Source organism: Myotis davidii, unplaced genomic scaffold (genome assembly GCF_000327345.1).
Source record: "Myotis davidii unplaced genomic scaffold, ASM32734v1 scaffold38, whole genome shotgun sequence".
Taxonomy (NCBI): domain Eukaryota; kingdom Metazoa; phylum Chordata; class Mammalia; order Chiroptera; family Vespertilionidae; genus Myotis; species Myotis davidii.
In genome coordinates this window covers 6,524,779-6,537,702 of record NW_006291383.1, presented here as the reverse complement: position 1 = coordinate 6,537,702, position 12,924 = coordinate 6,524,779, and the positions used below count along the sequence as shown (strand labels likewise).

The window sequence follows — 12,924 nt, the reverse complement described above, 5'->3', positions numbered from 1 at the left end:
TCATCATGACCACCTGAGGCTGCAGTTGGCACTGGGGGTCTCTCGGTGCCGGACGTGCTGTGGCTGAGGATGAACGTGTAGCGATGCAGCATCACGCTGGAAACATCCCGTCGTCTAGTGCCTGCTGTTCCCGTCAGCCCCTAGTGCAGGCTTTTGTGTTTCTCAGGTTTTGCCTTCACGGTGTGGCCACAGCCAACCTGACCTGCACTGCCCTGTGCACATATGCGAATGTGTCCACTTATTGGCTAGAATTCTCTCCCAAATGTTCCCTCAGGTTGAGATGTGCTACACCATATCACCTTCTTAAACAATTATAGAAGTGCTGCATGCCTTTTGTAAGCACTGCAGCCCCTGAAAGAACTTCTCTGCTGGATGTATTTAAACAACCGAGAGTTTTCAGCAGAACACACCTACCTCCTAGTCTCACACTGGCTCCCCCCCCGCCCCCCCCCGCCAGCTTGTTCAGTATGTGTCCCACTGGAACTCTGCTCCACCTGGAAAGGTCCAGGAATATTCCCTCCCTTCTCCCCACCAGCCTCCTCAGTCCTTGGCTCCCTGCCCAGCCTCTCCTCACTAGCTCTCTCTGCTGCCCAGGTACCGCATCCTGAACCCCAGCGCCATCCCCGATGACACCTTCATGGACAGCAGGAAGGCCACAGAGAAGCTGCTGGGCTCCCTGGACATCGACCACACCCAGTACCAGTTCGGCCACACCAAGGTCAGGGCACAGGAGTGAGGGCTGACTCTGGGGTGGGTGGTCACACTGGACAGGAGACATGCTGGTGGGTGGAGGTTACACCCGTGGCCCCACCCACCCAGGTGTTCTTCAAGGCGGGGCTTCTGGGCGTCCTGGAGGAGCTGCGTGACCAGCGTCTGGCCAAGGTCTTAACGTTGCTGCAGGCACGGGGCCGGGGCCGCCTCATGCGCCTTGAGTACCAGCGCCTGCTTGGAGGCAGGTGGGTGTGGACGGAGATGGAGGCCCGGGGTTTTGGTGGGACGACTGTCCACTCAGGGAACCACCAGGCTCTTTGGGAACTGGATGACGGTTTGTGTGGACCCGACTTTGCATCATGCCTGGTGCCTCGTGAGCACCCAGTCCTACTCTCTTGTGGGTCAGGTTACCCCTTTGGGAGTAAGGGTGTCTCTGAGGGGTAAGGTTCTGTTTTGTGCCCCTCAACTCCCAGCTTCCATTTTGTCACCTCAAAAGTTGGGATAAGAACACCTGTTTCTCCACTCAGGCCATTCCAGAGTGTGGCCCAGAGTGGTTATGACTGAAATGCCAGGCAGGAGAATTGATGTGCATTATCTTGTTTAAAGGATGGGATGGTCCTAAGACGGACATGTTTGATGATCTCCATTCAGAGCCATCCTGTCACAGCTGGCCAGTGGGGGGCGGGGGAGGAGGCAGGAGGTGGAGATGTGAGCCCAGGTGGTAGCCAGGTGGCTTCACCACTCCTGGTGTCTTTAGAACATTTGCAAGGGCCACCAGGACATTCACGGCTTGTGAGCCCCCTCCCGGTAGCACCTGCATGCCCTTGGCCTCTCCCCCAATCTCACCCACAAAGCAGAGGCGTCAGGACCTACGTGAGAGGCCATTTGGGAAGATTAAATGAGATCACACACTGAAGAGCCTGCCCCAGGGGAGGTGCTCAGGGAACATCGGGGCTGTCACTATGAGCTGCTGGTCATCCGTTCCTGCCCCTCCCCAGGGACGCCCTGTTCACCATCCAGTGGAACATCCGTGCCTTCAATGCCGTCAAGAATTGGTCATGGATGAAGCTCTTTTTCAAGATGAAGCCGCTGCTGCGCTCGGCACAGGCTGAGGAGGAGCTGGCGGCCCTGCGGGCAGAGCTACGGGGGCTGCGAGGGGCGCTGGCCACTGCAGAGGCCAAGCGACAGGAGCTGGAGGAGACGCACGTCAGCATCACCCAGGAAAAGAATGACCTGGCCCTGCAGCTGCAGGCAGTGAGTGGGGGCGGGGGCGGGGGCAGGGTTCCCCTCAGTGACCTGATGCCACAGTGAACCCGACTGCTCCAAGGAAACACCCCAACCAGATCCCCGGCCAGGGCGGACCTGGTGTGGTCTGAGTGCCCAAGCTTGCCTGGACCTACCTGCTACTCCAGATGGGCCACAGGGTGAGGCTGGGGCTCATGTCCCTGCTCACCTCCCACATTCCCAGCCTGCCCAGCCACGGGCTGTCTGTCCACTTCCCACTGCAGCTGAGCCCCATTTCCCAGCTCTCCCCTCCTTGCCATCCCTGAAACAGACCCACGCTCCCGTCTCTGGTAAAGGGCCCACGGGAACCCAGGTCGCAGGTAACAGTAATAACCAGATGGCAGGGATCGAGGGTCCAGATCTTTCCAAGCCCACAGAGCCCTTCTGTCCTTCAGCAAGTCCTTCGTGTCCCCTGCGTGCCAGGCAAGCGCTAGAGATACACAGGTGGGAAGACAGATGGGCCTGTGGTCACAAACCCACCTGCAGGTGCAGGATAACGTTAGCAGCCGGCACAGTGAGGAAGAGTGAGGTGGGAGAGAAGACCAGAGCCCCTCCAGTGTGCAGGGCTCGCAGGTCTGCTCCCACCCACCTCCACAGAAGCCTCGTTTGGGCCTCACTCTGGGTTGTCCCTGGCCTAACATCCCCCTCTTGCAGGTATCACTTCTGCCCCTGCCCATCCCTCCACCTAAGCCCTCATCCCACTGAGCCCCTCAGGGCCAAGAGCAGGCCATAGGCATTCCGTGGCCCCCAGAACCCAGCTGAGTCAAACCTTTGCCCAAATTAACTTTCTTCTCTAGGACCCAGCCTGGTGCCCCTCTGCTTGTTTGCCTGGCCCTGCCTCCACTCTGCCCCATTCCCGTTCCCTCTAGGAGCAGGACAACTTGGCAGATGCAGAGGAGCGCTGCCACTTGCTAATCAAGTCCAAGGTGCAGCTTGAGGGGAAGGTGAAGGAGCTGAGTGAGCGGCTAGAGGACGAGGAGGAGGTGAATGCTGACTTGGCCGCCCGCCGGCGCAAACTGGAGGATGAGTGCACGGAGCTCAAGAAGGACATCGATGACTTGGAGCTGACTCTGGCCAAAGCCGAGAAGGAGAAGCAAGCCACTGAGAACAAGGTGGGGCCAGCAGCTGCAGGTCCCACTCCTGGCTCTGCCAGGCCCCTGCTATGGAGCCCTGGGCAGGTCACTTCTCTGTGGGCCTGAATTTCCTGCTGTCACATGGGGTTAACAGCAGCACTTGCACCATTAGGGGGCTTTGCAAGGATTCACTGTAACGAGTCTGCTGGCACTCACCACAGGGCCCAGCATGGGGAGGTGTTCAGCAAATGCCAGCAATTGTCACCCATCCTGGACTGCAAGCTCCCTGAGGGCAGGAACCCCAGCTCCCAGCTCTGCACCCCCAGGTGCCTCCTCATACCGCCTGTCACTGAACCTTTTCAACAGCTCCATGGCGCTCATTCAGGGAGGATGAGGCTCAGAGTGGAGTGATTTGCTCGCTCACTGGAAGGGGTGGCTACTCAAACCGGGGTGTGGGAGGGACATCCCCATCGTGGCCCTGGCCCTGGCACAGGTGAAGAACCTGACGGAGGAGATGGCGGCACTGGACGAGTCGGTGGCCCGGCTGACCAAGGACAAGAAGGCATTGCAGGAGGCCCACCAGCAGGTCCTGGGTGACCTGCAGGCTGAGGAGGACCGTGTGAGCGCACTGGCCAAGGCCAAGCTGCGGCTGGAGCAGCAGGTGGAAGATGTGAGTTGGGCACAGCTGAGGGCTGTGTGGTGGTGCCAGGAGCTGGGAGGGTGCATGGTGGGCCTGGTGGCTGAGCATGTCTGCGCCCCCCACCCCACAGCTGGAGTGCTCCCTGGAGCAGGAGAGGAAGCTGCGCATGGACACAGAGCGGGCCAAGCGCAAGCTCGAGGGTGACCTGAAGCTGACACAGGAGTCAGTGACGGATGCTGCCCAGGATAAGCAGCAGCTGGAGGAGAAGCTCAAAAAGTAGGCCTGGGGTGGGCAGCAGACCAGGCCCCGGCTGGCAGGGGCCTTTGAGCCTACACCCACTTCTCACTGCTGGACTCTAGCCGGTTCCACATGACAGCAGAGGTTGAACATGGAGGGCTGAGATGGGGGTTACTAGGTGCTGGGGGCAGTGTCTTCTCCTCCCTGGACCAAGGGCCCTGACCAGGCTCTGAGGCCAGGGCTTGAGAGGGAAGGCAGGGTTGAGGTCACCTAGGGCTACCCTGGGTGCAGGGTGTGTGCTGGGGGTGGTGGGCCCAGGCAGGTTGGTGGAAATTAGGACCAGGGCAGGCTCATGCTCTGCTGTGGCCTCCAGGAAGGACTCCGAGTTGAGTCAGCTGAACCTGAGGGTGGAGGACGAGCAGCTCCTTGGAGCGCAGCTGCAGAAGAAGATCAAGGAGCTGCAGGTGTGTGGGGATGGGGGGATGGGGACCAGTGTGATAGGCTTACAGAGATGACAGCTGCCTCCTGCTGTCCCCAGGCTCGGGCAGAGGAGCTAGAAGAGGAGCTGGAGGCAGAGCGGGCGGCCCGGGCCCGTGTGGAGAAGCAGCGGGCGGAGGCAGCCCGGGAGTTGGAAGAGCTGAGTGAGCGGCTGGAGGAGGCAGGTGGTGCGTCTGCTGGGCAGCGAGAGGGATGCCGCAAGCGCGAGGCTGAGCTGGGGCGGCTGCGGCGGGAACTGGAGGAGGCTGCGCTGCGACACGAGGCCACAGTGGCTGCCCTGCGGCGCAAGCAGGCGGAGAGCGCGGCCGAGCTGAGCGAGCAGGTGGACAGTCTGCAGAGGGTGCGACAGAAGCTGGAAAAAGAAAAGAGTGAGCTCCGCATGGAGGTGGACGACCTGGGCACCAGTGTGGAGACCCTGGCCCGTGGCAAGGTGTCTGCCTCCTTCCTGATCCTGACCTCTGACCCCTCTTCAGCATCCTCACCTGACCCCTAGACTCTGATCCCATAGCTGTCCTGACTCCAGACCAATGCTGCCTCCAACTGCTAAACCCTGACCACCCCATGCCAATACTGACCCCACACTAATCTTGACCCCAGTAGGTCCTGACCTCTGACCCATTCACCTGGCATCTAACCCCAATCCCACTACAGTCCTGACCTCAAACCCTGGCTCTGAAACTCAGTGTCTTTACTACAAGTCATTTTTGACCCAATGTCCAATTCTAACTTAGCCCTTGACCTGCGAACTCTGTCCTGAATCCAGCAACCAATCTTGACCCTTGACCTTTGTACCACCTAATCCTGACAGCTGGACTCTGTCCCTACCTGACTTCAGACTCTAGTATCCCAACTTCATCCTGACCCACTGGCCTCAGGGTTGGTCCAGCCTTCTCACTTTAAAAATGTTTTTATTGATTGATTTTTAGAGGGTGGGGGAGAAACATTGATTTATTGTTCCACTTATCTATGCATTATTCTGGAGGTCGAACCCACAACCTTGGTATATTGGGATGGTGCTCTGAGCTACCCGGCCAGGGCTACCTTCTCACTTCTGATGTTCATCTTTGAAGCAATAGTGGAATCTGTCTGAACTTGGGGCCCTGTTCTCTCTTTGATTCCTGGGCCCATGTCTAGCCTTCTAGTTCCCCATCCCAGGTCCCTGTCTGATTGGCAGTCATAGATCCTGTCCTCTGATTCACAAACTTGTCCTGACCTCTGACCCTGGGTCTCAGGCCAGTGCAGAGAAGTTGTGCCGGACCTATGAGGATCAGCTGAGTGAGACCAAGATCAAGGTGGAGGAGCTGCAACGGCAGCTGGCGGACACGAGCACCCAGCGTGGACGGCTGCAGACGGAGAACGGTGAGGTCAGGGGCTCCGATGGGCCATCCCGGGGCCTCAGTGCTCCCCCTTGCCAGCCTGACGTGCTGCTTCATCCCTTGGCTGCAGGGGAGCTGAGCCGCCTGCTTGAGGAGAAGGAGTCTCTGATTAGCCAGCTGAGCCGTGGGAAGGCCTCGGCCACTCAGAGCTTGGAGGAGCTGCGGAGGCAGTTGGAGGAGGAGAGCAAGGTGGGCTTGGCCACTGGCTGGCACAGAGAGGGCAGTGTGGGCATCAGGGCCTTTGGCCAGGCCTGACACTTAGGTCACTGGGGTCCCTACAGGCCAAGAATGCGCTGGCCCACGCCGTGCAGGCTTTGCGGCATGACTGTGACCTCCTGCGAGAGCAGCATGAGGAGGAGGCCGAGGCACAGGCCGAGTTGCAGCGGCTGCTGTCCAAGGCCAACGCGGAGGTGGCCCAGTGGAGGAGCAAGTATGAGGCAGATGCCATCCAGAGGACCGAGGAGCTGGAGGAGGCCAAGTAAGTGCCTTTCTGGCCAGGCCATCACCACACAGGTGACCCGGGCCCCTGAGCCCTGATGGGAGGTGATGGGAGAGGTGTGGGGGCCATGCTTCTGTCAGCCGTGATCTGCTACACAGTCTGCTACCCTGTCTGCTCTGGGGCCTAGAAAGAAGCTGGCCCTGAGGCTGCAGGAGGCAGAGGAGGGTGTAGAGGCCGCACACGCCAAGTGCTCATCACTGGAGAAGGCCAAGCTGCGGCTGCAGACGGAGTCAGAGGATGTGACCCTGGAACTGGAGCGGGCAACCTCGGCAGCTGCCGCGCTGGACAAGAAGCAGCGGCACTTGGAGCGGGCACTGGAGGAGCGGCGGCGGCAGGAGGAGGAGACACAACGGGAGCTAGAGGCAGCCCAGAGGGAGGCTCGCAGCCTGGGCACTGAGCTCTTCCGGCTGCGGCACAGCCACGAGGAAGCTCTCGAGGCCCTGGAGACCTTCAAGCGGGAGAACAAGAACCTGCAGGGTACGGCCAGCCCAGGGTCAGAGAACGGCTCTGGGGCCCTGGGAGCCCCTGGAGCCACATAGGGTGTCCCGGAGCCGTCACCCTGGAGCTAGGGGTGAATGATGCGGCCTGGCTTGGAGCATGAGCTTTGAGGTGGCCCCTCAGTGCCCTGTCCACTTTGCAGAGGAGATCAGTGACCTCACAGACCATGTCAGCCTCAGTGGGAAGAGCATCCAGGAACTGGAGAAAGCCAAGAAGGCGCTGGAAGGGGAGAAGAGTGAGCTCCAGGCCACACTGGAGGAGGCCGAGGTCAGGGGCTGGCCACAGGGGTGGGGTGGACACTGACCCACTGCTTCCCTGGTCTCCCTCCTCCCTTAAGACACACTCAGGGCCCCGAGGCCCACACTGTCTACTCCGCACCCCAGGGGGCTCTGGAGCTGGAGGAGACCAAGACCCTGCGGATCCAGCTGGAGCTATCCCAGGTCAAGGCGGAAGTGGACCGGAAGCTGGCAGAGAAGGACGAGGAGTGCACTAACCTGAGGTATGGGGGCCAGGGCCATCACTACCCACCACCACTCCCAGGGGTCCACCTGTCTTCTCAAGGATAATTGCCCCTCCCAGCCCAGCCACCTGAGTGGGAAAAGGGGAGGAAAGCAGGGTTTGCTGAGCCCCTGCTGGGCACACAGATTGGCAGGGACAGTAGTTTGTGCCTCGCACAAAGCTTTCTCAGGTCAGGATTATTGTTCAGTCTGAGGTGAACCTCAGAGCCTATAGGACTTGCTCAAGGGACACAGTCAGGGTGGAGCCAGAGTTCAGCCAACATCTGTCTGCTCCAGAGCTTCACTCTTGTCTGTGAACTTGCTCTGATGGGGAACAGGAAGTCACATGGGGCTTGAAATCGGGGAGGGATGTTCCTTATTCCCAAAATGGGTTCATGTCTCCAGCGCTCCTTGGACATTTGTAAGAGCAGGTGTGGTGCTGTGCCTGCCTGCTTTCTGCTGCCTCCTGCACACCTCCCACTGGGGATGTGCCCGCAACCCAGGTACATGCCCTTGACCGGAATCGAACCTGGGACCTTTCAGTCCGCAGGCTGACGCTCTATCCACTGAGCCAAACCGGTTTTGGCCCTGCCTGCTTTCGATGGCCCAGACACCACTACCTTCTCCCTCCCCCAGACGCAACCACCAGCGGGCCGTGGAGTCCCTGCAGGCCTCCCTGGATGCAGAGACACGGGCCCGCAATGAGGCACTGCGGCTCAAGAAGAAGATGGAGGGTGACCTCAATGACCTGGAGCTGCAGCTGGGCCACGCCACCCGCCAGGCCACGGAGGCACAGGCAGCCACACGGCTGCTACAGGCCCAACTCAAGGAGGAGCAGGCGGGGAGGGACGAGGAGCAGCGGCTGGCAGCGGAGCTCCGGGAGCAGGCACAGGCCCTGGAGCGACGGGGCGTGCTGCTGGCTACGGAGCTGGAAGAGCTGCGGGCTGCACTGGAGCAGGGCGAGCGCAGCCGGCGGCTTGCAGAGCAGGAGCTGCTGGAGGCCACCGAGCGCCTCAACCTCCTGCATTCACAGGTGAGGGCAGCAATTCACAGGGATGCGTAGGGTGGCTGCCTACTGGCCGACTCTGAGGCTCTGCTTCCCCCCAGAACACTGGCCTCCTGAACCAGAAAAAGAAGCTGGAGGTGGACTTGGCCCAGCTGAGCGGAGAGGTGGAGGAGGCTGCCCAGGAGAGGCGGGAAGCTGAGGAGAAGGCCAAAAAGGCCATCACTGACGTGAGGCTGGGCCGGAGCTGCGGAGGGGACAGAGCCCAAAGGGACTTCCACTGGGGCCAGTCACCCCGACCATCCATCTCACCCCGGACAGGCAGCCATGATGGCCGAGGAGCTGAAGAAGGAGCAGGACACAAGCGCACACCTGGAACGGATGAAGAAGACACTGGAGCAGACGGTGCGGGAGCTACAGGCACGGCTCGAGGAGGCGGAACAAGCTGCCCTCCGAGGTGGGAAGAAGCAGGTGCAGAAGCTGGAGGCCAAGGTGCGTGTGGCGTCCCCATCCCTTCCCCTGCACAGTGGGCAGTGCGGGGGCAGGCTCAGGGCATCAGGCCCATCTGCCGCTCACAGGTGCGGGAGCTGGAGGCTGAGCTGGATGCCGAGCAGAAGAAGCATGCCGAGGCCCTCAAGGGGGTGCGGAAACATGAGCGCCGGGTCAAGGAGCTTGCGTACCAGGTGAGTGACAGGTCCACCTCTAAAGGGGCGGCCCGAAGGCTGGTCTGGTCCGGGCCAGACCTGAGCCCCTCTACATGCGCAGGCCGAGGAGGACAGGAAGAACCTGGCTCGCATGCAGGACCTGGTGGAAAAGCTGCAGAGCAAGGTCAAGAGCTACAAACGGCAATTTGAGGAAGCGGTGAGTGTACTGGGTCTGGACCCTGGGGGTCAGGTCCTGCCGGGTCAGGACGCCTGTGGAACCCAACTCAAAGCTGGCCCCAGGCAAGAGGCCAGCAGCTGTCAGCCCTACTCCACCTCTGGGACGTGCCTTCCCAGTGTTGGCTTTGTGGGCAGGCAGGCTGCCTTCATGGGCAGTGACCTAGCTCGTGATGCCCCTGTCCCAGCAGGAAGTGTTTCTCACAGCTCTGACAAGAGATGAGACCCAGCCCTGACCAGTTTGGCTCAGTGGATAGAGTGTCAGCCTGCAGACTCAAGGGTCCTGGGTTCGATTCTGGTCAAGGGCATGTACCTTGGTTGCAGGAACATACCTAGTAGGGAATGTGCAGAAGTCAGCTTATCAATGTTTCTCTCTCATTGATGTTTCTAACTCTCTATTCTTCTCCCTTCCTCTCTGTAAAAAATCAATAAAATATATTTAAAAAAAAAAAAAAAAAAAAAAAAATAAAACCCCCTACCGCAGCCCCAGCACCATCACAGCACACGCCGATGTCCCCGGAAACCGAGCTCTGTGCACCCAGATCGGCACCCACACCAACAAAAATTAAAAAAAAAAAAAAAAAAAAAAGAGATGAGACCCAGCTTTGTCTCTGAAGGGACCCTATGTGCCTTCCCCTTCTGGCCCAGGTCTGGCACATGGGTACCTGAAGAGGTGTCACAACCCCTTCCTTCCTGCTGTGGGTGCTGGTGAGGGGGTAGATGGAACATGGATAGTGGTGGTGGGAGCACAGTGGAAGACAAAGGGAAGCCAGACCCTTTCTGCGATGGGGTGGGACCAGACTGACCATCTTGGTTACCAAAGGGTGACCCAGCCTGTCTGTGCCCCCAGGAGCAACAGGCAAACACTAACCTGGCCAAGTATCGCAAGGCCCAGCACGAGTTGGATGATGCGGAGGAGCGGGCAGACATAGCAGAAACCCAGGCCAACAAGCTGCGGGCACGGACTCGGGATGCCCTGGGCCCTAAGGTAAGGGGTAGCCTGGGGCACCACCTTGCCCTTTGCAAGGGTATAGTTCACTGAGCCACCCTTTTCCCCCTCAGCACAAGGAATGATGCCTGCTGTCCGCCCCCTCAACCTCTCTTCACCTGCTAAAACCTGAATAAATGCCACATCTACAGCTCCAGCCTGCTGCCTTCTCATTCTTTGGGACTCAGGAGGGGAGGGGAGCACACGGTCCCACAGACAAAAGTCAGGTCCACATCAATCATTTAAAATAAAGTTCTTTAATAGTCTCCATTTAATCGGTTTATTTGTTGTTAATAAATTGGCAACACAAGGAGGGGCCAAGGCTCTGCTCCCAGGCAGGCTCCTATGTGTCTGGGCTCAGGTAGGAGATGCTGCCCTGGGGCATAAGGGGGCAAGACACAGCCACCCCATGTCCCAAGGGATGGAAGGGAAAGGTCCCTCCCTTCTGGGGACACCCCTTGGGACGAACACAGTGGCCAAAGAGCACACAGAACCAGAGTAACTAAAGGAAAACGAGGGAGGGACAGATGGGCAGGCTTGGGGAAAGGTAGCATTCTCTGGTATCCCCCACCCCTGCCCAGGGCTCAGAAGCCTGGGTCCAAAGCCCAGGGCAAGCTTGGCTCACAGATTGGGGGAGGGTCCTATACCTCCCTCCCCAACCCAGGACTGATGGCCAAGAGACTGGGCAGGAGCTCAGACAGAACTATTTTTAAAAGTCCCCTTACCTCTGAGTGGGCCAGGGCCCCAAGTTTGTGAAGGAAGGGTGGGCATAGTGCCCCTGTCCTCATCATGGGGATCTTGAAGGAACTAAGGTTCCCCAATGACCTTGGGCCCTCAGACCCAAGGGCTTCTAGACACTCCCACCAAGCCTGTATCTGAAGACCTGGGGCAGGCAGAGAGCAGCAGGAAGGCAGGGGAGGGGTGGAGACATGGCAGGGCGTATGGCACTCATACCCACGCTCACCCGCACTGGCCCTGGCCCAGCAGCCTCCCAGGGACTGCCTGGCCCAAGGTCACTCCTCAGTGAAGTCCCTGTCTATGTCCATGTAGGGCTCCTCCATGTAGCTGACAAGGGCAGAGGGTGATTGGCGGTCTGGGTTCAACAGGATGGACACGGTCTCTTTCCAGTATGAGAAGCTGATGCAGGAGCTCTGGGCAAAGAGAGAGGGGCTGGGGGGTGCCTGGAGGACCCAGGTCGAGCCCAGCACCCCGCGGGGAGGGCCATGGTAAGGGGACAAAGAGCTGCCCACCACATGACCCAGGCAGGGACCATGCACCCCGAACAGCCCTCTGAGGGGCCCTGGGTCTGCGTGCCCGCAGCCCACCCACCACCAGTTGGGGGGGCACTCACGTTCTCCAGGCAGGTGCTGTCCTTGTCCTTGTGCAGGTAGTGCTGCTGCCAGAAGCGCAGCAGGTTGTGGAAGTTGTTGAGCAGGAAGCCGGGATACTTCTTGTTGTGCTCCATCCGCTGAAGCAGCCGCAGGTACAGGGGCAGCCGCTCTTTCCGTCGGGCCAGCATCAGGATCACTAGGCTGGTGTTGAGGCAACTGACGTTCTCCTGCAAGGCCCCAGCAGCCCCTGGTGGACCTGGGTTGCTACTGGCCAGGGAAGGCGGTGGCCCAAGCCAGACCCTGCAGAACCCTGAGACCACACTGCGCTGCCCCTGCATAAACCTGAGGGAGGGCTGGGGCAAGGAGTGATGCCAGCATCCTGCCCTGAGCACCTTCCCGGTCCCTGCTCCCCGCCCCCTGCCCCCCACCACCCCCCAGCCTCTGAAGGAACACCATCCATCATCTGTCTAGTTAGAGCAGGGGTCCTCAAACTTTTTAAACAGGGGGCCAGTTCACTGTCCCTCAGACCGTTGGAGGGCCAGACTATAGTTAAAAAAAAAAACTATGAACAAATTCCTATGCACACTGCACATATCTTATTTTGAATTAAAAAACAAAACGGGGACAAATACAATATTTGTATTTGCATGTGGCCTGCGGGCCATAGTTTGAGGACCCCTGAGTTTGAGTCTTCCCAGTCTCCTCAATCAGCTCAGGCATTGCTTCTTCCAGAAGCTTCAATCCCTGGGGAGGGCTGGGCATACACCTTAGATGCAGCATCTCCTTTGCTAACTTTCACTTGGCACTAGACTGAGCACCAGGAGGGAAAAGTCTAGGCCTGTTTTTTTACTTTGCATCCTGAGCCCAGGGCCTCGCCTCAATAAATGTCAGATGAAGGAATAAAAGATCCACCTCTGAGAGGTATTAATATGACCCCATTTTAGAGAAGGGGCATGAAGCCCAGAGACTGAGGACTGCACAGGTGAGGGAAGTGGGAGTTAACGTCAGGTCCAAGCCCAAAGCCTGCACAGAAGTGGGGTGGGGCGAGCACTGAACTAGGAGTCAGAACTAAGTGTCAACCCTGACTCCTCCCCAACTCGTCTGTGATCTCAGAGATTTGCTCCCTCTTCAGGCCTCATCTATAAAATGGGGCAGATTCCTTATTGGGAAAAAAATCCTCAGAATCCCTGGGAGGAACTGAGATGGGCCTCAGGGAGGTGCACTCCTCGTGTGGGAGAGAGCAGCTCTGCTGGGCTCCGGGACTCTTCCTGCACCGCACGCCTGCAGGGCCTCTCACCTGTGTCAGCGTCTGCACGTGGATGATGTTGATGAGGCGGAAGAGGAAGGACATCTGCGTGGGCACCTGGGATATGTAGGCGAGCAGGCGGCACTCGGACAGGACCTCGGCAAC

At 59.1% G+C, this 12,924-nt stretch overlaps 2 protein-coding genes across 2 annotated transcripts in view; one reads left to right on the top strand and one right to left on the bottom strand.

Moving 5' to 3' along the window:
* MYH7B (myosin, heavy chain 7B, cardiac muscle, beta) overlaps positions 1–10,455 on the top strand; it is a 23,624-nt gene extending 13,169 nt beyond the window's left edge. Inside the window, exons 20-40 of the mRNA XM_006764573.2 lie at positions 595–718; positions 820–956; positions 1,710–1,965; positions 2,865–3,107; positions 3,562–3,738; positions 3,839–3,984; positions 4,319–4,409; positions 4,484–4,873; positions 5,676–5,802; positions 5,890–6,008; positions 6,101–6,297; positions 6,446–6,795; positions 6,959–7,083; positions 7,200–7,315; positions 7,950–8,346; positions 8,421–8,546; positions 8,638–8,808; positions 8,895–8,999; positions 9,082–9,177; positions 10,045–10,182; positions 10,257–10,455. Of these exons, the coding sequence (XP_006764636.1) occupies positions 595–718; positions 820–956; positions 1,710–1,965; positions 2,865–3,107; positions 3,562–3,738; positions 3,839–3,984; positions 4,319–4,409; positions 4,484–4,873; positions 5,676–5,802; positions 5,890–6,008; positions 6,101–6,297; positions 6,446–6,795; positions 6,959–7,083; positions 7,200–7,315; positions 7,950–8,346; positions 8,421–8,546; positions 8,638–8,808; positions 8,895–8,999; positions 9,082–9,177; positions 10,045–10,182; positions 10,257–10,268 (3,643 nt within the window). The 3' untranslated portion in view covers positions 10,269–10,455. The remainder of the gene's footprint in view (positions 1–594; positions 719–819; positions 957–1,709; positions 1,966–2,864; positions 3,108–3,561; positions 3,739–3,838; positions 3,985–4,318; positions 4,410–4,483; positions 4,874–5,675; positions 5,803–5,889; positions 6,009–6,100; positions 6,298–6,445; positions 6,796–6,958; positions 7,084–7,199; positions 7,316–7,949; positions 8,347–8,420; positions 8,547–8,637; positions 8,809–8,894; positions 9,000–9,081; positions 9,178–10,044; positions 10,183–10,256) is intronic.
* Positions 10,424–12,924, bottom strand: part of TRPC4AP (transient receptor potential cation channel subfamily C member 4 associated protein) — a 56,221-nt gene continuing 53,720 nt past the window's right edge. The window contains exons 16-18 of the mRNA XM_006764569.2: positions 12,811–12,923; positions 11,534–11,740; positions 10,424–11,333 (exon numbers count right to left, since the gene is read on the bottom strand). Of these exons, the coding sequence (XP_006764632.2) occupies positions 11,196–11,333; positions 11,534–11,740; positions 12,811–12,923 (458 nt within the window). The 3' untranslated portion in view covers positions 10,424–11,195. The remainder of the gene's footprint in view (positions 11,334–11,533; positions 11,741–12,810; position 12,924) is intronic.